Source organism: Nannobrachium achirus (genome assembly GCF_963921795.1).
Source record: "Nannobrachium achirus genome assembly, chromosome: 16".
Classification (NCBI taxonomy): domain Eukaryota; kingdom Metazoa; phylum Chordata; class Actinopteri; order Myctophiformes; family Myctophidae; genus Nannobrachium; species Nannobrachium achirus.
Window position 1 is genome coordinate 63982646 of NC_137823.1, and position 27370 is coordinate 64010015.

At 42.6% G+C, this 27370-nt stretch overlaps 1 protein-coding gene across 1 annotated transcript in view; it reads left to right on the forward strand.

The window, feature by feature from the left end:
- Nucleotides 1–27370, forward strand: part of LOC308301206 (MAM domain-containing glycosylphosphatidylinositol anchor protein 2) — a gene marked incomplete at both ends in the record, with an annotated part of 355705 nt that overhangs the window by 129706 nt on the left and 198629 nt on the right. The window contains one exon of the mRNA XM_080745102.1: nt 20231–20524. Coding sequence (XP_080601228.1) covers nt 20231–20524 — 294 coding nt within the window. The remainder of the gene's footprint in view (nt 1–20230; nt 20525–27370) is intronic.

Below are 27370 nucleotides of genomic sequence, written 5' to 3' on the forward strand. Positions count from 1 at the left end.
TGATGTTGGTTCCATAGGAGAGATAACATGTTGTATTGATGTTGGTTCCATAGCAGAGATAACATGTTGTATTGATGTTGGTACCATAGGAGAGATAACATGTTGTATTGATGTTGGTTCCATAGCAGAGATAACATGTTGTATTGATGTTGGTTCCATAGCAGAGATAACATGTTGTATTGATGTTGGTTCCATAGCAGAGATAACATGTTGTATTGATGTTGGTTCCATAGCAGAGATAACATGTTGTATTGATGTTGGTTCCATAGCAGAGATAACATGTTGTATTGATGTTGGTTCCATAGCAGAGATAACATGTTGTATTGATGTTGGTTCCATAGCAGAGATAACATGTTGTATTGATGTTGGTAGCAGAGATAACATGTTGTATTGATGTTGGTTCCATAGCAGAGATAACATGTTGTATTGATGTTGGTTCCATAGCAGAGATAACATGTTGTATTGATGTTGGTTCCATAGCAGAGATAACATGTTGTATTGATGTTGGTTCCATAGCAGAGATAACATGCTGTATTGATGCTGGTTCCATAGCAGAGATAACATGTTGTATTGATGTTGGTTCCATAGCAGAGATAACAGGTTGTATTGATGTTGGTTCCATAGCAGTGATAACAGGTTGTATTGATGTTGGTTCCATAGCAGAGATAACATGTTGTATTGATGTTGGTTCCATAGCAGAGATAACATGTTGTATTGATGTTGGTTCCATAGCAGAGATAACATGTATTGATGTTGGTTCCATAGCAGAGATAACATGTTGTATTGATGTTGGTTCCATAGCAGAGATAACATGTATTGATGTTGGTTCCATAGCAGAGATAACATGTTGTATTGATGTTGGTTCCATAGCAGAGATAACATGTTGTATTGATGTTGGTTCCATAGCAGAGATAACATGTTGTATTGATGTTGGTTCCATAGCAGAGATAACATGTTGTATTGATGTTGGTTCCATAGCAGAGATAACATGTTGTATTGATGTTGGTTCCATAGCAGAGATAACATGTTGTATTGATGTTGGTTCCATAGCAGAGATAACGTGTTGTATTGATGTTGGTTCCATAGCAGAGATAACATGTTGTATTGATGTTGGTTCCATAGCAGAGATAACATGTTGTATTGATGTTGGTTCCATAGCAGAGATAACATGTTGTATTGATGTTGGTGCCATAGCAGAGATAACATGTTGTATTGATGTTGGTTCCATAGCAGAGATAACATGTTGTATTGATGTTGGTTCCATAGCAGAGATAACATGTTGTATTGATGTTGGTTCCATAGCAGAGATAACATGTTGTATTGATGTTGGTTCCATAGCAGAGATAACATGTTGTATTGATGTTGGTACCATAGGAGAGATAACATGTTGTATTGATGTTGGTTCCATAGCAGAGATAACATGTTGTATTGATGTTGGTTCCATAGCAGAGATAACATGTTGTATTGATGTTGGTAGCAGAGATAACATGTTGTATTGATGTTGGTTCCATAGCAGAGATAACATGTTGTATTGATGTTGGTTCCATAGCAGAGATAACATGTTGTATTGATGTTGGTAGCAGAGATAACATGTTGTATTAATGTTGGTTCCATAGCAGAGATAACATGTTGTATTGATGTTGGTGCCATAGAGATAACATGTTGTATTAATGTTGGTTCCATAGCAGAGATAACATGTTGTATTGATGTTGGTAGCAGAGATAACATGTTGTATTGATGTTGGTGCCATAGAGATAACATGTTGTATTAATGTTGGTTCCATAGCAGAGATAACATGTTGTATTGATGTTGGTAGCAGAGATAACAGCCAGGCAAACATTACAATTCTTCTATGTTCTCTAGTTGTGTTGACTTCGCCTATTGGGGAACCCTGGCCTATACGGTACCATCCTGTTACTGTAGTGGAGGCAGCTTGATGTACAGGAGCCTCTACGGCAGGGGTTCCCAAACTCTTTTGTCTCAGGTCACCCCATAAATATTGTTTCAATCCGAGGCACCCCTACATTATAATTTTCACTCCCAGCACCTTATATTTATAGCATATCGTCTTTGTCGCGTGGAAACCTTGTATGTCCAAAACCGTTCGTTTTGTATTGATTATCAATAAAATGTACTAAACTAGTGAAAACAGACGATCTACAAGCACACAACGCCTCGCATCGCAAGGCGTTGTGTGCTTGTAGATCGGCTGTTTTCACTATTTTTGTGCGACAGTCTTGTATGATGAAGCAGGGCTTTGCTTTACCAAAAGACGTACACATTTGAAACTTGGAGATACAAGGTTTCTGCCCGACAGTGACAATATTTTAGTGATTATGTTGAGAGGAAAACGTTGAGATAACAGCCATTTTGGTTAGAACTGACTGAAAATAACTTTGTACTTCAAGTTTGAAATGATACTAAATATGTTTTCAAGTGTCCAAATACATTCCAAATATTATCAAATTATCTCGCGGCACCCCTGGACTGCCGTCGCGGCACCCCAGGGTGCCCCGTCACCCACTTTGAAAACCCCTGCTCTATGGTACCTCCTGTTTCTGCAGTGGAGGCAGCTTGATGTACAAGTGCACCCTCATAAAATGGACGCTCTGGGCTCAAGTGGTTAAACTCTGGCTAATGGTCCCCACCAGCAGCTTTGTACCGTATAAGAGCTTGAGCGGCTTAGTTAATATAAATGGGTGTAAATGGTGGGATTAGCTACTTAACGGTATGCTACATGTGGTCTGTAATGACTTAATAGGACACTTACGAGCTAAGCACTATTTTATGGCACTTTAATACAACGGCTAATCAGTGGATAATATTTAAAAGGTTCTTGTTTGGCTCTGTTTTTTTTATCTTTTCTTTTTTTTAAACTCCTGCTACTTCATTTTATGGGAAGATTGTAAATGACGTCGTAAACACTTTGTTTCGGTGCCGCCCCGTTTTCCGCCCTGCTGAGTTTTATCTTTCCATTTCAGATGAGCTGAGCTCGACTGTTTGTTATGTGCGCTCGGGAAATTAACCCGTTTAGGACTGAGGCAGATTCTAAAACAAATGCCCCAAGTTTTCTGAAAAATCTCAAATATTTATTAACTCATCCAGAGCCCAGGACATTAACGGATTAGGGGGTCCAGAGTGCCCCCTCCCGGCCCCATTAACGGCCATTGTCTTATTTTGAAGGCCAGAAGTCTAGACCGGAAGTACTTCCGGTCTGACGTCATCGGATCCTGCGACGGAACCGATCATTGTTTACGTGGTGCCATGCTGGATTGCATCGGAGCGTTTATACATGTGTTATATAAGCGAGCATCTGCCTCCATCTTCGCTTCTAAAGTGTTGTTTTGAGATAATGGACATTAAAGATGAGATCGGCCGTCCACCTCAATGTTATGGGATGACTATTGTGTGCTCGTGGAGCCGTGATGATGACAAATCAGCGCGGATTTCGTCTCCGGAGCGTCGGCCATTGTACTAGGTATTTTTACTCGCCGTTACAGTAATATATTACTTTTCGCGCGACATCGCGCATTCGGCACTATACGTACTCTAGTACTTATTGCGTGACATCACGCGAAAGGCACTAGATGAGTTAAATAATTTACAAAAAAACAAACAAATAAATAAAACATGTTGCTATATACTGTACATAACAACAAGAAGACCAAAAGGGGATCCTGTCTTGAAAGTTAAAGTCAAAATGAAATCAAAAACAAGTTTTTCGAGCATATCTATTATCTAGTGATAATATGGCCACATACTGTACCACTGGATGCCAAACAAAGTGAACATTTTCTACTAGCCTATTTGTGTATTATAATGTAACAATTAGAGGCCTAATTAAGCCCCGCCCCTAAACAGAAACGTCCTGCGTGATGACGAACATCAAGAAAATGTATAATTCACTGGGTCAGAATGACTGACAGGTGTCTGTGTCAATCAATGTCATCTACTTCAACTTCAGCGACTCCCCGTGAGCCGCTGGTTCGCTGGTTACTGTCCGATGATAAAATGACTCCAAATGTTTTTGAAAGTGAAATATCACTTTAACAAGCCTAATTATCCCAGTGTATAAGATTACAGTACAGTACAGTACAGTACAGTACAGTACAACAGTGGTTCTCAACCTTTTCAGGCGACCCCCAAAATAATCATGTTTTAACTGGGGACCCCCCACCCTGACGAGCACGAAGAGTTGAGGCATCACATTTTGTATAAATTGTGAAAATAGCAGATCTACATGCTCACAACACCTCGCAACGCGAGGCGTTGTGAGCATGTAGATCTGCTATTTTCACAATTTCTGCCTCTAATACTTGACAATTTGGCCAATGTTTAATTGTCATTTTAGAGGTATTAAAAAGTTCTTAAACAATTTAAGAACTTTAGAAATTTGCAGATACCCTGAGTCTATACACGTAAACTTTATGTTGGTTTGTTTACTGTTGAGAGAGAAAACAATGTTGCACATTAAGTTAATCATCTGGGGACCCCCCCCAAAATAATTTGGGAACCCCCCTGGGGGTCTCGACCCACAGGTTGAGAACCAGTGCAGTGCAGTAGTACAGTACAGTACAGTACTACAGTACATTACAGTACAGTACAGTACAGTGAGTGCAGTAGTGCAGTACAGTACAGTACAGCACAGTACAGTACAGTACAGTACAGTACAGCACAGCACACAGGGAGGCGGGGAACAGATGTCCAATGCAAGCATCACGGTGCTGAGAGCAGATGCTAATCTGCAGCTTCCAGTCCCTGGGAGGGCTTTTTGCTGGAAACCAAAAACAATGACTGGCTTTTATTTACAGACTAAAACGTCCTCTCGTTATTATTATTTGTGGGGAAAAACGCTAGGTAAGCTGCAACCACTGTGCTGATTACAGCCAGGTGTGTACTGTGTAGCTGAGGATCGCAGAGTCATCATTCAAATGAAATAAAAAGAGAAATTAGAAGCGTGCTGAAAATCTGTTGTAGCATCACAACACGCCATTAAGACTGGGGTTCTCAAACCTTTTGATTTCAAGGACCCCCATAACTCTAAGGGTGGATTCACACTGCGTTCTGGAGGCTGCTTGGCAGATGTTTTGACAGTGTGAAGCCTGCGTACTGTCCTCAGAAACGCCACCCCGAGACCACCTCCGGAGGTAGTCTAGAGTCCGCATGATGCGTCCTTGAGAACGATGCGCTGCAATGTGAAGCTAGCGTTCCATAAACCAAGTGGCGAAGCTTCATGCTAGGATAAAAATAACAAGGATTGGTCTGCGACGTCACTATTAAGATACCAAGGATGCACCAGTGTGAATGCTGGTCAATGGGACCAGGAAACTGTTTTCAATGTGAATGCTGGTCAATGGGACCAGGAAACTGTTTTCAGGAACAGTTTGAATCAATGGGACTGCTGTGTGAATCTGCATTAAGTGTGCATAAATGGAACCAACTGGACCCATTTGCTTCCATGCAAGGGTCCATTTGGCTCCATTTGTGCCTCACATTGCGAGCGTATTTTCAGAATGTTTATCCGTGGAACCGAGTCAAACAAAAGTAATGTAATGCCTCAATTCCAACTGCTTGTTTGGGTGTGTGTGTGTGTGGGGGGGGGGGGGTCCCCTGTTCAAACATATGATTATTTCTGGGGGTCCCCAGTTCACTTCAAATATGATTATGGTGAGGGGAAGCGGCATGAAAGGTTTGAGAACCCTTGTTATAGCGTATAATTAAGCAATATTACACGAGAGGGTGTGCATTATCGTGGTTTACATTTATAATTTTTCAATGCCAGATTCCGTAAGCTATTTCAACCAGTATTTGTAATTTCCTTGAGTATTTCCAATTGTCTGTACTTTTCTTCTGTACTACTCCACTACATCTCAGATCCAAATATTGTACTTTTACTCTACTATTTATTTGATAACTTTAGTTACTATAGTTACTTTGCAGATATAAATAAGGAGTCAGCTTAGGTGGTTGGGGCATCTAGTACGGATGCCCCCCGAGCGCCTTCCTAGGAAGGTCCTCGATGCACGTCCCACTAGGAGGAGACCCCGTGGCAGACTAAAGACCAGATGGAAGGATTACATCTCCAAACTGGCTTGGGAACGCCTCGGTATACTCCCAGAGGGAGTGGAGGAAGTTGCTCAGGATAAGGAAATCTGGAAGTCTCAGTTGGAACTGTTACCCCCGCGACCCGATTCCGGATAAGTTGTTAAAAATGGATGGAAATGATTATATTATAAAACATACATTAATCCACTTTACCTATTTTATACTGTATAGGCTATTTGAAAATAGCCGATCTACAAGCTCACAACGCGTCGCATTGCGATGTGTTGTGAGTATTTTTTACATTGCAGTATTGATACGTTTACTTAGGTCAAACATTAGAGTACTTTTTCCACCACTGGTGCTGTGAGTTAAGTTCCCTCTCTCTCCCTCCCCGACCTCGATCAATATTTATTTACCAATCCTCCCCGATGTGGCAATCAACTCATCGGGCTTGTCAGGTTATATCGGTTATATATAATCAACTCATCGGGGCTCGTCAGGTCAGGCTGCGTTGGCTGTGTGAGATGAGATGCTGTTGTGTTTCAGATCTCTATTTGTTCTGCCCAACAATGCGGTTGAAGTTGGAAAACAAAAGCGAGGCTTATTGCTGCCAGCAGCATGGAGTATGGGATATAACATATATAGATACATATAGATATATTATATTACCAGCTATGAAGGTAATGGAGAACAAACACCAGGAGAAGTGAAACAGTAACAAATCATTACAGACTCTCAACACCCTCCTGGTCTCTGAATAATACCAACCTCTGCCACCGGGGGAGAACTCCTGCGATGTGCCAAAGAGCATTTTTTTTTCAACTCTGTCAACGTTTCTGAGCTCTAAATGCAGAATGTTGGTGCTCCAGAGCCATGTTTTAATCCTTTGGAAATGCAGCTTCCACACAGAGATTCCAGACTAACTAAATGCAGCGTCCACACAGAGATGCCAGACTAACTAAATGCAGCTTCCACACAGAGATTCCAGACTAACTAAATGCAGCTTCCACACAGAGATTCCAGACTAACTAAATGCAGCTTCCACACAGAGATGCCAGACTAACTAAATGCAGCTTCCACACAGAGATTCCAGACTAACTAAATGCAGCTTCCACACAGAGATGCCAGACTAACTAAATGCAGCTTCCACACAGAGATTCCAGACTAACTAAATGCAGCTTCCACACAGAGATGCCAGACTAACTAAATGCAGGTTCCACACAGAGAGTCCAGACTATAACTACGTAGTGATATTAGCCAGGCTACAAAAAATAGCAGATATACGAAATCACACCGTGTCACTTTCTGCCACGTTGCGAGCTTGAACATCTGCTATTCTTGAACAGCAGTCTTGAACACATTATTTATACTGTGGTGGAATTCAGATCAATCAATAATCAATGAGAAAATGTATCAGGTGGTGGTGGTCAAGTTTATATAATATGATATCATGGACAGAAGTACAGTTAACACACTGGACAGTGGTAAAGTAGTTCTGACTAGAGTTATACTGCATGGCCTCTGGGACGAGCTGTACCATAACAAGTCCTAGTGAGACATCTAGACTACTACAAGCTATCCAGTATCAATGATGTATCATAAGAGCTAGATATTAATATAGTGAAACATCCAGACTACTACAAGCTATCCAGTATGAATGATGTATCATAAGAGCTAGATATTAATATAGTGAGACATCCAGACTACTACAAGCTATCCAGTATGAATGATGTATCATAAGAGCTAGATATTAATATAGTGAGACATCCAGACTACTACAAGCTATCCAGTATCAATGATGTATCATAAGAGCTAGATATTAATATAGTGAGACATCCAGACTACTACAAGCTATCCAGTATGAATGATGTATCATAAGAGCTAGATATTAATATAGTGAGACATCCAGACTACTACAAGCTATCCAGTATGAATGATGTATCATAAGAGCTAGATATTAATATAGTGAGACATCCAGACTACTACAAGCTATCCAGTATGAATGATGTATCATAAGAGCTAGATATTAATATAGTGAGACATCCAGACTACTACAAGCTATCCAGTATCAATGATGTATCATAAGAGCTAGATATTAATATAGTGAGACATCTAGACTACTACAAGCTATCCAGTATGAATGATGTATCATAAGAGCTAGATATTAATATAGTGAGACATCCAGACTACTACAAGCTATCCAGTATGAATGATGTATCATAAGAGCTAGATATTAATATAGTGAGACATCCAGACTACTACAAGCTATCCAGTATCAATGATGTATCATAAGAGCTAGATATTAATATAGTGAGACATCCAGACTACTACAAGCTATCCAGTATCAATGATGTATCATAAGAGCTAGATATTAATATAGTGAGACATCCAGACTACTACAAGCTATCCAGTATCAATGATGTATCATAAGAGCTAGATATTAATATAGTGAGACATCCAGACTACTACAAGCTATCCAGTATCAATGATGTATCATAAGAGCTAGATATTAATATAGTGAGACATCCAGACTACTACAAGCTATCCAGTATGAATGATGTATCATAAGAGCTAGATATTAATATAGTGAGACATCCAGACTACTACAAGCTATCCAGTATCAATGATGTATCATAAGAGCTAGATATTAATATAGTGAGACATCCAGACTACTACAAGCTATCCAGTATGAATGATGTATCATAAGAGCTAGATATTAATATAGTGAGACATCCAGACTACTACAAGCTATCCAGTATCAATGATGTATCATAAGAGCTAGATATTAATATAGTGAGACATCCAGACTACTACAAGCTATCCAGTATCAATGATGTATCATAAGAGCTAGATATTAATATAGTGAGACATCCAGACTACTACAAGCTATCCAGTATGAATGATGTATCATAAGAGCTAGATATTAATATAGTGAGACATCCAGACTACTACAAGCTATCCAGTATCAATGATGTATCATAAGAGCTAGATATTAATATAGTGAGACATCCAGACTACTACAAGCTATCCAGTATCAATGATGTATCATAAGAGCTAGATATTAATATAGTGAGACATCCAGACTACTACAAGCTATCCAGTATGAATGATGTATCATAAGAGCTAGATATTAATATAGTGAGACATCCAGACTACTACAAGCTATCCAGTATCAATGATGTATCATAAGAGCTAGATATTAATATAGTGAGACATCCAGACTACTACAAGCTATCCAGTATCAATGATGTATCATAAGAGCTAGATATTAATATAGTGAGACATCCAGACTACTACAAGCTATCCAGTATCAATGATGTATCATAAGAGCTAGATATTAATATAGTGAGACATCCAGACTACTACAAGCTATCCAGTATCAATGATGTATCATAAGAGCTAGATATTAATATAGTGAGACATCCAGACTACTACAAGCTATCCAGTATCAATGATGTATCATAAGAGCTAGATATTAATATAGTGAGACATCCAGACTACTACAAGCTATCCAGTATGAATGATGTATCATAAGAGCTAGATATTAATATAGTGAGACATCCAGACTACTACAAGCTATCCAGTATCAATGATGTATCATAAGAGCTAGATATTAATATAGTGAGACATCCAGACTACTACAAGCTATCCAGTATGAATGATGTATCATAAGAGCTAGATATTAATATAGTGAGACATCCAGACTACTACAAGCTATCCAGTATCAATGATGTATCATAAGAGCTAGATATTAATATAGTGAGACATCCAGACTACTACAAGCTATCCAGTATGAATGATGTATCATAAGAGCTAGATATTAATATAGTGAGACATCCAGACTACTACAAGCTATCCAGTATCAATGATGTATCATAAGAGCTAGATATTAATATAGTGAGACTTCTAGACTACTACAAGCTATCCAGTATCAATGATGTATCATAAGAGCTAGATATTAATATAGTGAGACATCCAGACTACTACAAGCTATCCAGTATGAATGATGTATCATAAGAGCTAGATATTAATATAGTGAGACATCCAGACTACTACAAGCTATCCAGTATCAATGATGTATCATAAGAGCTAGATATTAATATAGTGAGACATCCAGACTACTACAAGCTATCCAGTATGAATGATGTATCATAAGAGCTAGATATTAATATAGTGAGACATCCAGACTACTACAAGCTATCCAGTATCAATGATGTATCATAAGAGCTAGATATTAATATAGTGAGACATCCAGACTACTACAAGCTATCCAGTATGAATGATGTATCATAAGAGCTAGATATTAATATAGTGAGACATCCAGACTACTACAAGCTATCCAGTATCAATGATGTATCATAAGAGCTAGATATTAATATAGTGAGACATCCAGACTACTACAAGCTATCCAGTATCAATGATGTATCATAAGAGCTAGATATTAATATAGTGAGACATCCAGACTACTACAAGCTATCCAGTATCAATGATGTATCATAAGAGCTAGATATTAATATAGTGAGACTTCTAGACTACTACAAGCTATCCAGTATCAATGATGTATCATAAGAGCTAGATATTAACACATCTGCCGCCTTACACGTTTATAAACGTTCTATTTTGCCCAGCTATCTACCGCCTTACACGTTACTGTACGTTCTACCGTTTTTGGCCACTGGGGGGCACTGTTCACTAATATATGAGACAGCAATGTGTTCACAGCTCTTTGGGCAGCCTGTGATGCTGATAAAAAATTATAAAAATGTTATTCATGTAATCAGCTTTCTGCACACCTTCTTCAAGATGGCTGCCAAAATGGCCACCATCCACATGCTGTAATTGTTTGTGTGTGTTAATCTAAAAATAGATTTTTCTTGGGGTTGATTATATTTTTCTGCCAACTGCAAGGGGGCAATGGACATCTTCTGAGAGCTTATTTTTTTTTCAAAAAATGTTTAATTCTTTTTTTATTTTCATTTTAATTTTTTGTAAAAAGCCGGGCAGTACTAAGATAGATTTTTTTTTAACCCTTGGCAGGCATTGTGTTAATATAGTGAGACATCCAGACTACTACAAGCTATCCAGTATGAATGATGTATCATAAGAGCTAGATATTAATATAGTGAGACATCCAGACTACTACAAGCTATCCAGTATCAATGATGTATCATAAGAGCTAGATATTAATATAATCAATGAACACATGATCTACTCTGTAACGTCACACATAATCAATGGTGATAATATCTAATCTACAGGTTCCTCCTTGGCACGACAAGGTTTGAGTTCTACTGATCATTTAGAAGGCATTTGTAGAATCAACCTCAGGTCTTACAGGGTCATGGGATAGAAAACAACCTTCAGAGAGCAGTCTGGAGGAGCAGGCTGGGTCTCTGCCTTCTGCTCCAACCAGACTTCAAACAAGTCCAAAAAAATAAGGATTAGGGGAGGGGGGGGGGGGCGTCTTATGGTCTCAGTGATTCTTTCTCTTTTTCTGTCGAATTGCGGCAGAAAAACTAACTATTACATCATCATGGCGGGGGGAAAAACCTTGAAGTGGCGCAAGATCATTCCAGTTCTGAGAGTGGAGGAAGAATCTCCAGAGGAATGGTTTGATTGGATGGTTTGGAGGCAGGGACGTGCTGGCCATTGGGAAAAGCGGAACAATTCCCAAACGGCCGGTTCATTAGAAAATATATATATATATAAAATGTCGGCCTTCGTTCCATTTTGGGGGCTGGCCGGCCAACAAAGTAAATCGTTACTGTCGGGCAGAAAACCTCGTATCTCCAAGTTTCACATTTGTAATTTTTTTCGCAAAGCAAAGCCCTGCTTCATCACACAAGGCTGTCGCACAAAAGTAGTGAAAACAGCAGATCTACAAGCACACAACGCCTCGCACCGCGAGGCGTTGTGTGCTTGTAGATCGGCTGTTTTCACTAGTTTAAATCATTTTTAAAATGGTTTTGGACATACAAGGTTTCCACCCGACAATGACGAAATATAACTCATGCAATTGGCCCACTGGCTTGTCACTTGTCATGATCTGAAATGGCAAATCTTTGAGTAGCAGCAGCGCTATAGAGAGAGATCTCTCTCTATAGCGCGCAATGAGGGCCTCTACAACTCTTTTTCCCGGGCTGAATCAGGGGCCCAGCACGTCCCTGTTTGGAGGGAAGAGAAGCCAGGGTTTCATCAGGTTTACTGCCCACCAATCAGAAGCCAGGGTTTCATCAGGTTTACTGCCTACCAAGCAATGGCAGGAAACGGATTAGAAGAAGCACTGATGGAAAAAGTGCTGACGTTTTCTTTACTAAAACACGAATAGAGGCGAACTTAATTGGGTTCGGCTCTGTCTAAACTTCTATATCAGTGGTTCTTAACCTGTGGGTGTCCCCAAATTATTGTGGGGGGTCCCTAGATGATTAACTTAATGTGAAACACTGTTTTCTCACTCAACAGTAAGAAAACCATGAAGTTTAAGTGTACAGAGGGTATCTGCACGTTTCTAAAGTGACAATTTAAGGACTTTTTAATACCTCTTAAATGGGGTACCGTCATTAATTCGTCTGTTCAGTGCTGCTGAGATTCTGGGACTCCCCGGACCGAACCGAAATAAATGAGTCTCTAAAAGTGGAGGATGCATCGGCCCTTTGTAGCAGCAGTTCACCCCAACAATGACTTGTTCCATATCAGTTACACCCCATGAAACTGGAGACTGGAGACATTCAGTCATTAAATGATTGGATTATGTGACAAAAACTAAAAGATCTGCATGAATTCAAAGCTTTATGGGGTAAACTGTAACTGAAAATAAGTCATTTTCTTTGGGTGAATTACTCCTCCAGCTCAGTGGCATTGTGGTCTTCAACGTTTTCAGGCCAGGGACCCCTTAGTTGAAGAGTTGAAGCAGGGACCCCCACAACCTGTTCAGAGATTCCATATACCGGTAGTTTCATTGTTTGACAGCACAATCATCAGTGTATTTTGGACATTTCATGTCAATGTGTGTTTTCAGATATTTAATCACTTGAACCGTCAATACTCGAACTTGAACTTTTCACTCTGTACTTAATCTGCTCTTTTTCCCTCCTCTTTGCCAAAAATAGCAAAAAAAAGTTCTCAAAATATGGACACTAGGGTTCACGTGGTTAATATAAAAAAAGAAGATCAAAGTTTCTATCAAACAAAGATTTGAAGGATCCCCAGGAGTAACTCTGAGGACCCCCTAGGGGTCCCAGACCCACTGTTGAAGACCCCTGGGTTAGAGTGAGCGCCCTGAGACTGGGAGGTCAGGGTTCGATACCCGGCCGGGTCATACCAAAGACGTTGGTACCTGCTTGGCACTCGGCATCAAGGGTTGGATAGGGGGTCCCTGTGACATACTACTAGAGTCATGTCCATGGGATTGGGGGTAAAGTCCCTGCGACACACCTAGCGTCATGTCCTGGGGTGCAGTACTGGTACATCAAGCTGCCTCATGCTGAAGTTGTTCATGTAAAATGTTTTCCAAATTTTCCAAAGTAACTTGAAACAATTGTAGCAGAGTAAAAGTATATGTGTCTCTGAGATGTAGATGATGTAGTGATGAGATGTAGATGATGTAGTGATGAGATGTAGAGGAGCCGAAGTAAAAGTACAGAAATGTGGAAATACTCCAGTGAAGCAACGCTGTATGGAAAGATCTACGGTTTGTCAGTTGGTCAGAACTTTCATACGCACACACACACACACACACACACACGCACGCACGCACGCACGCACGCACACACACACACACACACACACACGCACACACACACGCGCACACGCGCACGCGCGCACGCGCGCACGCGCGCACACGCGCGCACACGCACACGCACACGCACACGCACACGCACACGCACACACACACAAAGAGATGTACACACACACAGAGCTCTCCAGGAGTCTGTGTTTTTATCGCCAAATTTACTAATTAAACAAATTCCGCTGGCAGCTCAAAGTGGGTGAGGTTCCAGACAGCCTGCCACAACCTGTCTAGTGCACACACACACACACACACACACACGCACGCACGCACGCACGCACGCACGCACGCACGCACGCACGCGCACACGCGCACGCACACGCGCACGCACACGCACACACATTTTAGCCATTTATGTTCACACAAAGGAGAGCATACAAGGACACAGATAGTATAGGTGCAGTAAGGTTACATTCACACAGTCATGGCATGTCTTCATGATGCAACAAGCATGTCACTCACTACTCTATGGGCGTAAGGTTACAGCGTCTCCACCATTATGTGGCGGCTGCAAATTATAGCAGAGACCAACCAGCACAGCACCTTTTGCCTTCTTTTTGGGCATCCCAAGTTGTTGAAATCCTCTAACAACCATTCCTATAGCAGGGGTGTCCAAAGTGCGGCCCGGGGGCCAAATGTGGCCTGACGACACATTTTACAGGGCCCACAGCTTTTTTTTAGGGGGCTTCATTAATGACCTTATAAAGAAAAAAGACAACTCCCTGTCATTGTAGCAATTATGCATAGAAATGCAGTGGAACAATAAATATATAAATAAAGCTAAAGATATGTTTAAAAATGTTGACAGGCATATATTCATTGTAGCCTTTTTCAAACCAAGTTGTGAACTTATCGTAGTGCTGTGCAACACTTGCGATGGAAAGCATAATTGATCAAGCATGTTTCATATCTAGCTAGCTAGCATTTGCATTACGTGGCTTGGCAATCAATCTGTTTGGTTCACTCTGGGTGACATGCTGTGGCGATTTTGGTGGAGTAGATTTTAACGCCATTTTATCTCCACAAAGTGAAAATAATGTTTCCAAGTTGCAAAGCTGCTGTTGTCTCGAGATCTCGCCAGCATTAAATGCTGGCGAGATCACGAGTACTGGAGACACGAGTACTCTCCTCTCCGTCTCTCTTCACTGTTGACCGTTCATGTGAATGTGTGTGCGTTGGCTTCAGTTTGTGTATTTTTTAAGACCCGCCCAAGGCCGTCTCTGATTGGCTTAGCCTGAAGCTTTAAGCTAGGTCAACCAATCATTGCTCCTCTACAGCGCATCATGTTAGTGTGCGAGGCCAGGCACGTCTTTCACTTGACTATGAGAATTACCACAGACAGGCAGCAGGAGACTCCGCTCTGCTGCCGCTCTCAGTCTGCTCTCCGCTGCGTGCGGAGAGAAACAGTTCATTTGGACCACTGAAAGTAAGCCTCTTTACACCACAGTAACTAGAACGGTGTTATTGAATGGGAAAGGTAACGAGTTACATTATTAGTTACCGAGAAAAGTAGTTTTGTTACGTAACGCCGTTACAAGTAACGACGTTCTTCCCAACACTGTCCACATGTTGATGATATTGCAGGAGAATTAGTTAGAGCCTTGTTTAGTGTTAAATCTACGTTGATGATGATTAGTGGAGCTGCCTCTGGTGTTGTGATCATGAACATTCTTGACCTTTAGGAAGTAGTTTGTCAGGTACATGGGTATCTTGGAGGTGTAGTGTATCTTGTACACCAGGCTGCCAAATATATACAGTATAAACATTGTTGTGTTTGTATTGACTTACTTTTGTTCCATATCCGCTTGCTTACCCTAAGCCCCGCCCCCTCTCTGTCTTCAGTCAAATCTAATCATGAACACCAATTAATGTCCCCGGTTTGACCTGGTGACCCCAATCAACCGCTTTCATGTCCAGTATGTGTCCTCCAACGTGGCCTAACGCACATACACGTAAATTGCATTCACGCATATGAAACATAATACAGCATATACATGCATTTTTAATGCATGTCTGCGCACACGCCAGCGCACACACACACACACACACACACACACACACACACACACACACACACACACACACACACACACACACACACACACACACACACACTTTGCGCTTACATTATTAAGGTTTCAGTTTAAGGGCAGCCTCGGGGAAAAAATAAACGTAACATTAAACTCCAGCAAAATGTTGGTGGGTGGATATACAGCAAGGGTCTTCAACAGGGGGTCCTCAGAGTTACTACAGAGTTACTACAGGGGGTCCTCCAAATCTTTGTGTGAGAACTTAAGCCAAAAATAGCAGGTCTACAAGCTCACAACGCCTCGCAGCGCGAGGCGTTGTGAGCTTGTAGATCGGCTATTTTCGGCGAAGAGGTTTGGTGTAGAGGGGAGAAGTATTGACAGTTCCTGTGGTTAGATATCTGAAAACACAAATTGTCATGAATCCAAAATACACTGATGATTGTGCTGTCAAACAATGAAACTATATGGAATCTATGAACAGGTTGTGGGGGTCCCTGCTTCATCTCTCTCTACTAAGGGGTCCCTGCTTCATCTCTCTCTCAACTAAGGGGTCCCTGCTTCATCTCTCTCTCTCAACTAAGGGGTCCCTGCTTCATCTCTCTCTCAACTAAGGGGTCCCTGCTTCATCTCTCTCTCAGCTAAGGGGTCCCTGCTTCATCTCTCTCTCAACTAAGGAGTCCCTGCTTCATCTCTCTCTCAACTAAGGAGTCCCTGCTTCATCTCTCTCTCAACTAAGGAGTCCCTGCTTCATCTCTCTCTCAACTAAGGAGTCCCTGCTTCATCTCTCTCTCAACTAAGGGGTCCCTGCTTCATCTCTCTCTCAGCTAAGGGGTCCCTGCTTCATCTCTCTCTCAACTAAGGAGTCCCTGCTTCATCTCTCTCTCAACTAAGGAGTCCCTGCTTCATCTCTCTCTCAGCTAAGGGGTCCCTGCTTCATCTCTCTCTCAACTAAGGGGTCCCTGCTTCATCTCTCTCTCAACTAAGGGGTCCTTGGCCTGAAAACATTGAATACCCTTGATCTACAGTATATTGCTCTGTGGTCTGGAATAATGTCACAGTGCTGTATGTTACATTACATTACATATTCTATACATTCATATGGCCTTTGGGAAGGTCTTTGGGTTTACATAACATTATGAATTATGGAGTGAGGATGCGAACAGCATGAACAGCACAGCCGTACAGTGAAACATTTAGGCTAAAAGGATAATAACGCACGTCTCTAATTCCAAGCCGTTTCAGATGCAATACCAAAATGCCCTTTGTTGGCAACGGAAAAATGTGAAATTCATGGTGTCGTCCCTTTACCGATAACACATAAACAGTGCCTTTTCAATGGAATGCGCGGCGACCCCATTCCGTGGCCGCGCCACGGCTGTTCTTTCGTGCGGGGAAAACATAATCCATGTGGTAATTTCCATGCTCCACCGAGAGAGAGCTGAACCCATCACGCAAGGTGAGGAGAGAGAAGAAACTAAAGGGGAGAAAACAGCTGTGGATCTGAATGAGGAAGTGAAACTTGGTCACATGGCGGCCACGTTGCATCATGGGATATGGAGTTTCTTAGCTATCACCAGTGACCAGTGGCCGCGGGTCATTTCTTTCACTGTGTTGTGGTGGTGTGACGAGTGGTTTTAGTCAGGATGGTTCAGGTTGTCCTGTTTACACTCAGCTGAAAAGTCATGATCAGGTCTGGTCTGTGGTCTGGCTGATCTGGTCTGATCAGGTCTGGCTGTGATCCAGTTTGTTTGTTGGCTTTGTTTTGTTTTGTCGTCTCTCCTTTGCATTGTCCTTCACTCTGATTGCTTTATTAACAAAACCCCTTGGTTCATTCTCCGCCGTGCAACGCTGTAGAGCTCATGATGACGCATCCTGAGCTCTGTGGTCATTGGCTGTTTTCACTGAACGACGAAGTATAAATCAAGCTTAGAGCAGCAGTGGCCACCGGCTCTGGTTCCACACATAGAAAGCCCATTCATTTGTTCCCTCTAGAAAAAAGGCAAAGTTACAGTTTTAATGTTTTTGTAAGGTTTTATAGCCATAAATCATAAATCATGCTCTAATTTACATTTTGGGGATATTCTTCACACTAATAACATATGTACATGTTCTATACATTCTAATGATCACCAAACAAATCCTTACAGGCATTTTACTCATGTTTTAGTGAGGAATAGCTTCAGTGAAAAAGTGAGATGTTGTTCGTCCAGACTCTGGAATATCAGCCTATGTGGGGGGTATTTATATAAAAATCTTGTGGCCAATGGCATTGTAATACTAAACAATAGGATCCAATGGTGATGTTTAGGTGAAAAAAGAACAAGAAAACACATTATTTATTATTTTTGTCCAAAAAGCGACAGTGGGCCTTGCAGGGTTAAAATAATTAATATCAATATTCTTTGGCCTCTGCGTTGCTCTACAACTCCTGTACTGCTGCTCGTTGTGTCGACTCCTCCCTTTTTAATACCTGCTCAGTGTGTGCGTGTGCACGCGTTTGTGTGTTTCCATCGCATCTCGTAAAACGTCACATTCGCTGTCCCCCCCCCCCCCATCTATACGCCACCTTCGACTCCCCTCCCCTCCCCTCCCCTCCCCTCCCCTCCCCGCCGTCGACCATAACCAGGGGTGTCACACCAAATTCTGGGCCCAGGATTCACTTAAATTATGTTGTGCTTTAACTATTGAAAAATAGCAGATATACAAGCTCACAGCGCGGCACCGAGTGCGACTCTGCGATTTGCTGTGATTTGCTATCTGCTATTTTTTTTTAAATCATGAACGTTTGTGCAAGTCTTTCAATATTTCAAGTCTTTCTGAATATACTATGTTTCTATGTCACTGGTGCTCAAACTTTTTCATGTGAAGGACCCCCAAAATGATATGTATTTGGCCACGCACCCCCATCTCAAAATATTTAGTTCCAGGGACCCCCCAGAAGCAACATTTCAGTTACAAATGTTCGCTTAAAAAAAATACACATATTCAAAGATTTGCACACATTTTCACGACTTTTTTTTCAAAAATAGTAGATCTACAAGCTCGCAGAGCTGTGAGCTTGTATATCTGCTATTTTTCAATAGCTAAAGTAGAAAATAACTCAGTCCCCTCCTCCTCCAGGGGCTGTTAAGTATGACATCATTTTGTAGGCAGAGGAGAATTTCTGCCCCCAGTTTCCGTGAATCTTTTTACTATTTTTACTATTTACACATTTTTCTTCTCTTTGTTGTTGAAAGGAAAGTGTTAGAATTATACTTTAGTTGTTATTTTTGTCTCGGATCTGTTGAAATAGCGAGGGACAGAAAATGCTCTGGGGCAGAGTTCTCCTCTGCCTACAAAATGATGTCACGGCTTAAAAGCCCCTATGGGACATCATTTTGTAATCAGACCTCCAAGCAGATTTATTGTCAATATGCCCTCGCTAACAGATCCGAGACAAAAATAACGACTAAAGTATAATTCTATCACTTTCCTTTCAACAACAAAGAGAAGAAAAATTAGTAAATAGTAAAAATAGTAAAAAGATTCAAGGCCGCTGGGGGCATTTGGCCCCAAAAGTTCTCCTCTGCCTACAAAATGATGTCAGACTTAAAGGAGGCATACAGACCAAAATAGGACCCCCCCTGAATGAGAATGTTTCCCCAGACCTTCTTACCTGGTTAGGTTGATATGCCTCAATTCTGCCCCTGTTCTGAGATCTGTAGATTAGTCTCCACTGCTAAAACGGGTGTATCACCTCTATCCAAAAGCGCACATTTCGGCCGCTTCAAAAGATTTTTTTTTATGAATCGTCCAGACATGCTTCCTAGACATACCAGACACGCTGTTGTAGCCTGTGAAGGGTTAATAGCCTGTTTACCAGGGCTAAGGAAAGCAATGCTGCCTCGAGCTCTTGCGAGATTTCGCGAGACTTCCGCTCTAGCTCTCAGAGCAAAGGCAGGAAGTGGCCGTGCTCATGGCTTTGTTTACATCAATGCACGGAGCGTCTCGCTAAAACACTGTGTGTGGTGACTGTAGGAAGCATGTCTGGACGATTCCTAAAAGATTTTTTTGTTTGGAAGCGGCCGAAATGTGCGCTTTTGGATAGAGGTGATACGCCCATTTTAGCAGTGGGGACTATTCTACAGATCTCAGAACAGGGGCAGAAATGAGACATATCAACCGAAACAGGTAGGAACATCTGTGGAAACATTCTCATTCAGGGCGGTCCTATTTTGGTCTGTATGCCTCCTTTAACAGCCCCATGGTAACTCAGTCCCACTCTCCCCCACAGATTGTGACACCCCTGACCACCACAACCCCGGACCCCGCCCGCGGTCTTTCTAGATCCCCATATCAGTCCCTCCTCTGTTCTTCTCTTTCTTAGTTCCCCCCAACCTGACAGTGCCGCGCGGCAAGTCGCCGCTGGTGGCGCGGGAAGGCGACACGGTGGAACTGGAGTGTCTGGTGTCGGGGAAGCCCAAGCCCATCATCCTGTGGTCGCGTGCGGACAAGGAGGCGCCCATGCCGGACGGCGCCATGCAGACGGAGAGCTACGACGGCGTGCTGCGCGTGGTCAACGTGTCGCGGGAGATGACGGGATCCTACCGCTGCCAGACCAGCCAGTACAACGGCTTCAACGTCAAGCCGCGCGAGGCCCTGGTGGAGCTCATCGTACAGTGTGAGTACAGTAATATGTACAGTAACATTACAGTACTGTATACTGTATATGCCTTCCCGGTACTTGACGTCCCCGTGTTTTTTGTAACCCAGTGATTCTCAAACGTGGAAATTTCAAGGTCTCCTCTTAACAACTTGGGTGCCAAACTCATTCAGTAACGAGATACGGCCACTGGAGGTCGCTGTGCCAAAAGGAGTTGTCTCCTTCAGGAACGAGACAAAGGGTTAACTGTGCAGCGTGCTGCTGCGCGCATGTTGTGTTGTCTGTGAAAGACCCTGGTCCATACGTCACACCGTGGCTCGCACAGAAACAAAATGGCTTGTCTAGGCTGCATTGATTTCTATTCTATGCTGAAGCATAATGTTGTTGTGCGTGGAAGGAACACGTTATTCCCACCAGTTCCTTTCCCCGCCATCGGGCTCACCAAGGGGACGCAGTATAGAGAGTAGGATCACTCCTTTTTTTTGGGGTACTTACCGTAGGGGACATGGGGGGTACTTACCGTAGGGGACATGGGGGGTACTTACCGTAGGGGACATGGGGAGAACATGCAAACTCCACGCAGATTCTGATCTTTACTGGTGCTAGATCCGAGAGTGCTGATTTGTCACTCTGAAGAAAAAAAAGCCTTCTGAGTACTGGAAGAAATAAGTGTACACACACACACACACACACATCTGTCATACACGCTTATACAGCCCAGTTCCTGCCAGGTGTGGGTTTATGCTATGAGATTAATCACATGTGAGCCTGAAGCCTCATTCATCCCCCCTCCTCCAGAACAAGCCAGCGTCGCCCCAGTGTGGCCAGTATGGATCCGTCATCCTCCTCCCTGTGCGCCCCGACGCTTTCCCTTTGAAGACACACACGTTTTCCCTTTTTAAGTCAGTCCCCCCCCCCCCCCCCCCCCCCTCCCTGTCAGGCCTGCAGGATGTTGGATGTGTAGCGGGACATCCTGGTCCCCCGCCTGTTTCTGGTGCAAAACCTGGCAACACAGCTGCTGCACTGTGTGCAGCTGCAGCAAGGGTCCAGTTGTCCTGATTTAAAATGAAGCAAACATGGAACTAAAAGTTCCTATGATTGGCCGCTAGTTGTGCTGTTCTGGCACCAGAAGCAACATGTTCTCCATAGGATTCCATTAATTTCACCCGAACTTTTCCATTAGATTTTCTTACCTTAATAAACATTGTCATAAATACTTTATGGTTCCTGTCGCTAGTTTAAAGCCTCGTTTCAATCACCATGATATGCCTTTTGTGAAAATACTAGAAGTTTGCGGCCCTTCGGGCCGCAAAAGTCTAGAGTTCAGGCCGCTGCGCGGCCCTCACCGCCATGTTGCGGCAGTGTGGTGTGTAATGGCCAAATATGTTTTTTTAGAAAAAATAGTTTTTTGAGAAAAAATAGTTTTTTGAGAAAAAAATAGTTTTTTGAGAAAAAATAGTTTTTTGAGAAAAAAATAGTTTTTTGAGAAAAAATAGTTTTTTGAGAAAAAAATCGTTTTTTGAGAAAAAAAATAGTTTTTTGAGAAAAAAATAGTTTTTTGAGAAAAAAAAGTTTTTTGAGAAAAAAAAAGTTTTTTGAGAAAAAAAAAATTTTGAGAAAAAAAATATTTTGAGAAAAAAAGAATTTTTGAGAAAAAAAATTTTTTGAGAAATTTTTTTTTGGAGAAAAACAAATGTTTTTAATAAAAAAATTGGGAAAAAAAAGTTTTGAAAAAAAAATGGTGATGCGATGACGTGGTGTATACGGATGTTACTGCGATTGAGGTGAAAGAGAAAAGTGGAAAGTTGTGAGCTAACTATTAGCTATGTTTGTGTGTGTGTGTGTGTGTGTGTGTGTGTGTTTGTGCGTGTGTGTGTGTGTGTGTGTGTGTGTGTGTGTGTGTTTGTGTGTGTGTGTGTGTTCTGGCTACGCCCCCCTCGGTTGAAATTGGATCCGCCGGTCCCATAGCTGGGAATACGAGCCAATGGACGGCGGTCACCGGTCACCAGACAATTGGACTCGAGTCATGATGACTCGAGCCGAGTCTGACTCGAGTCACCTATTTGACGACTTGTGACTTGACTCGGACATTAAGGGCAAAAACTTGAGACTCGACTTGACTTGGAAGACAATGACTCCCGACTCGACTCGACTTGAGACACGCTGACTCGGACGACTTGCCGTTACGCCACTCACCAAAGCAGTCGTGAACGCCACGCTATAGGTTCACACTTTTATTGATTGATTGATTTGATTGATTGGAGACAGGCATGTAACCGAGAGCACAAGCACTATGATCAGACTGGGCACCGACCACACACACACACAGCACGAATGGCTACTGCTGCCCCCCAGCCTGATACAGCCACTGCCGGTGTTCTGCTGCTGCAGTTCCAAAAGTTGTGCAGTTTGCATATAAAAACTTCCACTCCGATGGTAAACAGAGGATCGCTCAATGCAAGATATGCAACGCTAAACTCAAAGACAAAGAGGGAACGACGTCAAACTTTGTCCGCCACTTGAAGACGGCGCATGAAGAGAAGTGAAACCAAACATAAGAACATAACATTATTAGAAGTGTGTGCGCGTGTGCATGTGTGTGTTGGTGATATACTGTCGGTCGTACATTTTTTGAACATTAATAATAAGACAACAATGTCACTCACCACTGTCACGAACGTTGATCTATGACTGCATAAATAATATCCAATTATCCATCATGGTAGCAAGCCTCCGTCTTCCAACACTTTCTCACTTTTCATAACATACATCCAGTCGTCAGCAGGGTTAAGAACTTCACTAAATAACTCCCACGCAAAAGCTTTATTCCTTTTCATTTAGCCTCCGACAAGTTTTCCACTCCACTGTTATTCTTGGGAGCTTTTCGCATGGCCGGCCCGTAATGTTACACAGACAAATGTGACCGACCAGAAATGTGTTGCCAGCCTGTGGTGGTTGCGTAGTCATTCTATAGTTTACGACGGGTAACGAAATTTGGTGTAACTTGGGGTTACTTAAGGTCATGAATGGGACCCCATGCCAGCAAAACAAATGATGCACGTGTCGTGGAGTAGGCAGCTAAATTTGTGCCTGATGAGAAATGACTTTAAAATACAGTACTAGTAGTACAAAACAAAGCATGCACGTTAAGATTATTGTGTCTTGTTTGTTTTTGTTTTTAAAGCAATAGGCCTGTAGCAGTATTAAATAAATTTAAATAAATGTTGCAAAATGTTGAAAATAAACATTTGTCAAACATGCCATTTCTTTAATGGAGTGTAGCCTTTGCCATCTACCTAGGTTCTAAATGATCAGACATGTAATGGATAAATGAATAGCTTTTAAGCTGTATACTGGTTTAATTCATGCAGAGTTGCAGACTAATCTGCATGGTATTTTTTGACATTTACTTTAGGAAGAAAGGTTTCTCTCTTCAAGATATAAACCTGAGATATAACCTGTGACTCGACTTGAAAAGCGTGTGACTTTGTGACTTGACTCGACGCGACTTGACTCGACGCGACTTGACATGACAACCTTGTGACTCGACTCGACTTGACTTGACATAACCTTGTGACTCGACTCGACTTGACTTGCCCACAACAGAAAAAACTTGAGACTTGCTTGAGACTTGGACCAAATGACTTGCTACTCGACTTGGACTCGGATCAGAGGGACTTGTACAATTGTCTGCCGGTCACCATGGCAACGGGGGGCCAATGATAGAGTTAGGGCGGTATTCTGTGAGTTCTACCGACCTACTACGGACCTACATCTGATCTACATCTGATCTAGCTATGAGTTGAGGTGGATGTGAAGTGGGCTTGAATGGGCTTGGAAGTGGGATGCGGCAATAGGAGGAATGTAAGTATAGACTAGAGGTTCGCGGCCCTTCGGCCCGCTCACATCTAGAGTCCACGCCCGCTTCTTTACTAAAAAACTATTTTTTTCAAAAAAAAAAAGTTTTTTGAAAAAAAAAGTAAAAAAAAAAAAAAAAAAAAAAAAAAATGTTTGGGGGGGAACTATTGTGGCGGAACTATTGTGGCGGAACTATTGTGGCGCAGCGCACGTTTCCGGTCGGACATATTTGACCGCCGGACGCACTGGAGAGAAGTGACTGTTATGCCTCTGCTATTTCTCTGCACTCAATGTGGAGGCAGCAGCAGCAGCAGGCACATGCAAACACAGTGGTGTCAAATTTCACTCCCGCCCCCCTCCCCTGTTGCCTCCTCTCTCTCGTGCTTAGTGAATGAGCGGACGGCAGTTCTACCGACCTACATCTGATCTAGGACATACATCTGATCTAGCTATGAGTTGAGGTGGATGTGAAGTAGGCGTGAATGGGCTTGAAAGTGGGATGCGGCTCTTAAAGGATTGTAGAATAGGATGGTCCAATTTATGTAATATTTGATGTTAGAGCAGGGTATGCTGTGATCATAGGTTTGTGATGATTCTTCTGTGTGTGCTTTATTTTCGGCAAGCTCAAGACAATGTCCCATGTATCCCTGTGGTTGCACGTGACCGTTGGCAGCCAATAGCATTCGAGATGGTATCTTTTCTATCAATGAACGTTTCTACAATGATGGCGGCACCCGTACAAGGGACAAAAAAAGCTTAATTTGCGCACCATAGAAACCAATGGCTTTCCACTTTGTTTACAGTCTATGCTTTGGGCCTATTTTCAAATAGCCGATGTATACAGGTTCAAAGTAGTAAAATCATACAACCTAGTCGCCTTATTTCAGGCTTGTTTTTTTGTGGACCTGGCTTGCTTATTTCTCTCGCAAGATCTGGCAGCGCTGTTTTGGAATGGATCCCATCTCGCCCCTCTCTCTCTCTCTCTCTCTCTCTCCCCCCTCTTTCTCTCTCTCTCTCTCCCCCCCCCTCTGCCTCTCTCTCTCTCCCCCCTCTCCTTCTCTCTCTCTCTCTCTCTTTCTCTCTCTCTCTCTCTCTCCCCCCCCCCTCTGCCTCGCTCTCTCTCCCCCCTCTCCTTCTCTCTCTCTCTCTCTCCCCCCCCCCCCCCCCCCCCCTCTCTCTCTTTCTCTCTCTCTCTCTCTCTCTCTTTCTCATTGAGAAACCAACTCGCCGGTCCCCTCATCCTCATCTTTTAAGATGTGACATTCATAGATGGCTTAACGGCTAATTAGCGCGCGGCTAATTTATTCCCGCGCGGCAGTATATTCATTTTGTATTCATTTATGGAGATTTGAATGGAATATTTAAGATGAAAGACGGCGAGTCAAAGCCGTGTCACTCATTCAAACGGGAGAAGAAGAAGAAGAAGAAGCCGGGGAAGAAAAAAAGTTTTAGTTTTTTAAGCAGAAAGAAGAAAAGGAGGTAAATTGGAGCGGTCCGTGTCGGGTGCAGCTGGATGGCGAGCTAGCTAGGAGAGAGGAGCTTTAGACAGGAACGTTTTAGTGTCTTTGCCATAAAACTCTTTTGTTGTGGGAGCTTAAAAGTTTTTTTCTTTCTTTTTCTGGCTGGAGCCCCGTTGTCTTTCTTTCCCTCGTGGCCTACTTATTTAGCGGCCACGCATTCTTCTCTGCTAAACTCTGGTGTTTGTTATCCTAATCAAGAAGAAAGGAACCCATGATGCGCTGCATTCATTCACAGCCATTAAGGATCATTTTATGCTCTGGGTAAAGAAAGAGTTGTATTTTTTTTGCTGAATATTATGTCATTTTTTTTGTTTTGTTTTGCACTGTTGCCGACCGAGCATGAATTTGCCTTCTCGTTGCTGGAGGGCGGAAACGCAGTGGTGTCACACCCAATTCTGGGCCCTGGTTTCACTCACATCTTGTGCTTTAACTATTGAAAAATAGCAGATCTACAAGCTCACAGTGCGGCACTGAGTGCCGCGCTGCGAGCTTGTAGATCTGCTATTTTTTTTTTATTGTGAAAATGCTGGTTTTCTCATCCTGGATCTACTTTCTCTATGTCTGAAAACTGATGCAAACCGAGGGGGAGGAGCCTCTCGCTCCGTAATGGCAAACCGAGGGGGAGGAGCCTCTCGCTCTGTAATGGCAAACCGAGGGGGAGGAGCCTCTCGCTCCGAAATGGCAAACCGAGGGGGAGGAGCCTCTCGCTCCGTAATGGCGGCCCCCATAATGTTGAGTATTTTTTCACTGCGATGCAGCTTTATTTTACACAAGACCGCGATAGGAAAGAATGTAAACTAGAAGCAGTGCTCTTCCGAGCACAGGTCTCCACCAGGCCAGGCGTCCTGGTGGTGCTATAATAGGCCAATGTGAAAAATGCAGGGCAAAGTTTATCCTTAGCCTCTAGGGAGTGCGCATACAAAAAGTTTTGCACTTATCGGTGGAGTTAAAGGTAAAAACAAATTGCCCTGTTATAGCGCCACCATGAGGCTGATTTCAGAAATTTGAAGTGGCATTTCTTCCTCTGCCTAGTGGGAATGTACGCGCCCAATTTCACCAAGATTGCACGCTGTGTTCATGATTTGAGGCATTTTGTTCAAAACGGAGCAATCTTGCAAACTTTGGAAGCCAATTGTAGCCAATCAGGATGGAATATGGAAAATCGGACATATCCATGTTGATCACATGACTGTAGAGAAACTGTCTACCGATTTGTAGGATTTTTGGACAAAATCTGTAGGAGTAGTGTACAGAAATGTGATTTGCAAACATCGGCCTCATGGTGGCGCTAGAACAGGGCCATTTGAAAAATGTGGGGCAGAGGTTCTGAATTGGCATCCAAGGAGTGTGTGTGCTCATTTTGGCAGCGACCGCCGACCGGGCCAACGGCGCCGGAGATTAGCTGGTAACAAACTGGAGGGACGCACATTTTCAAAAATCAAACCCAGTTTGAAGTGAGCAGTGCATTTGAGCAGTTCATTTCATT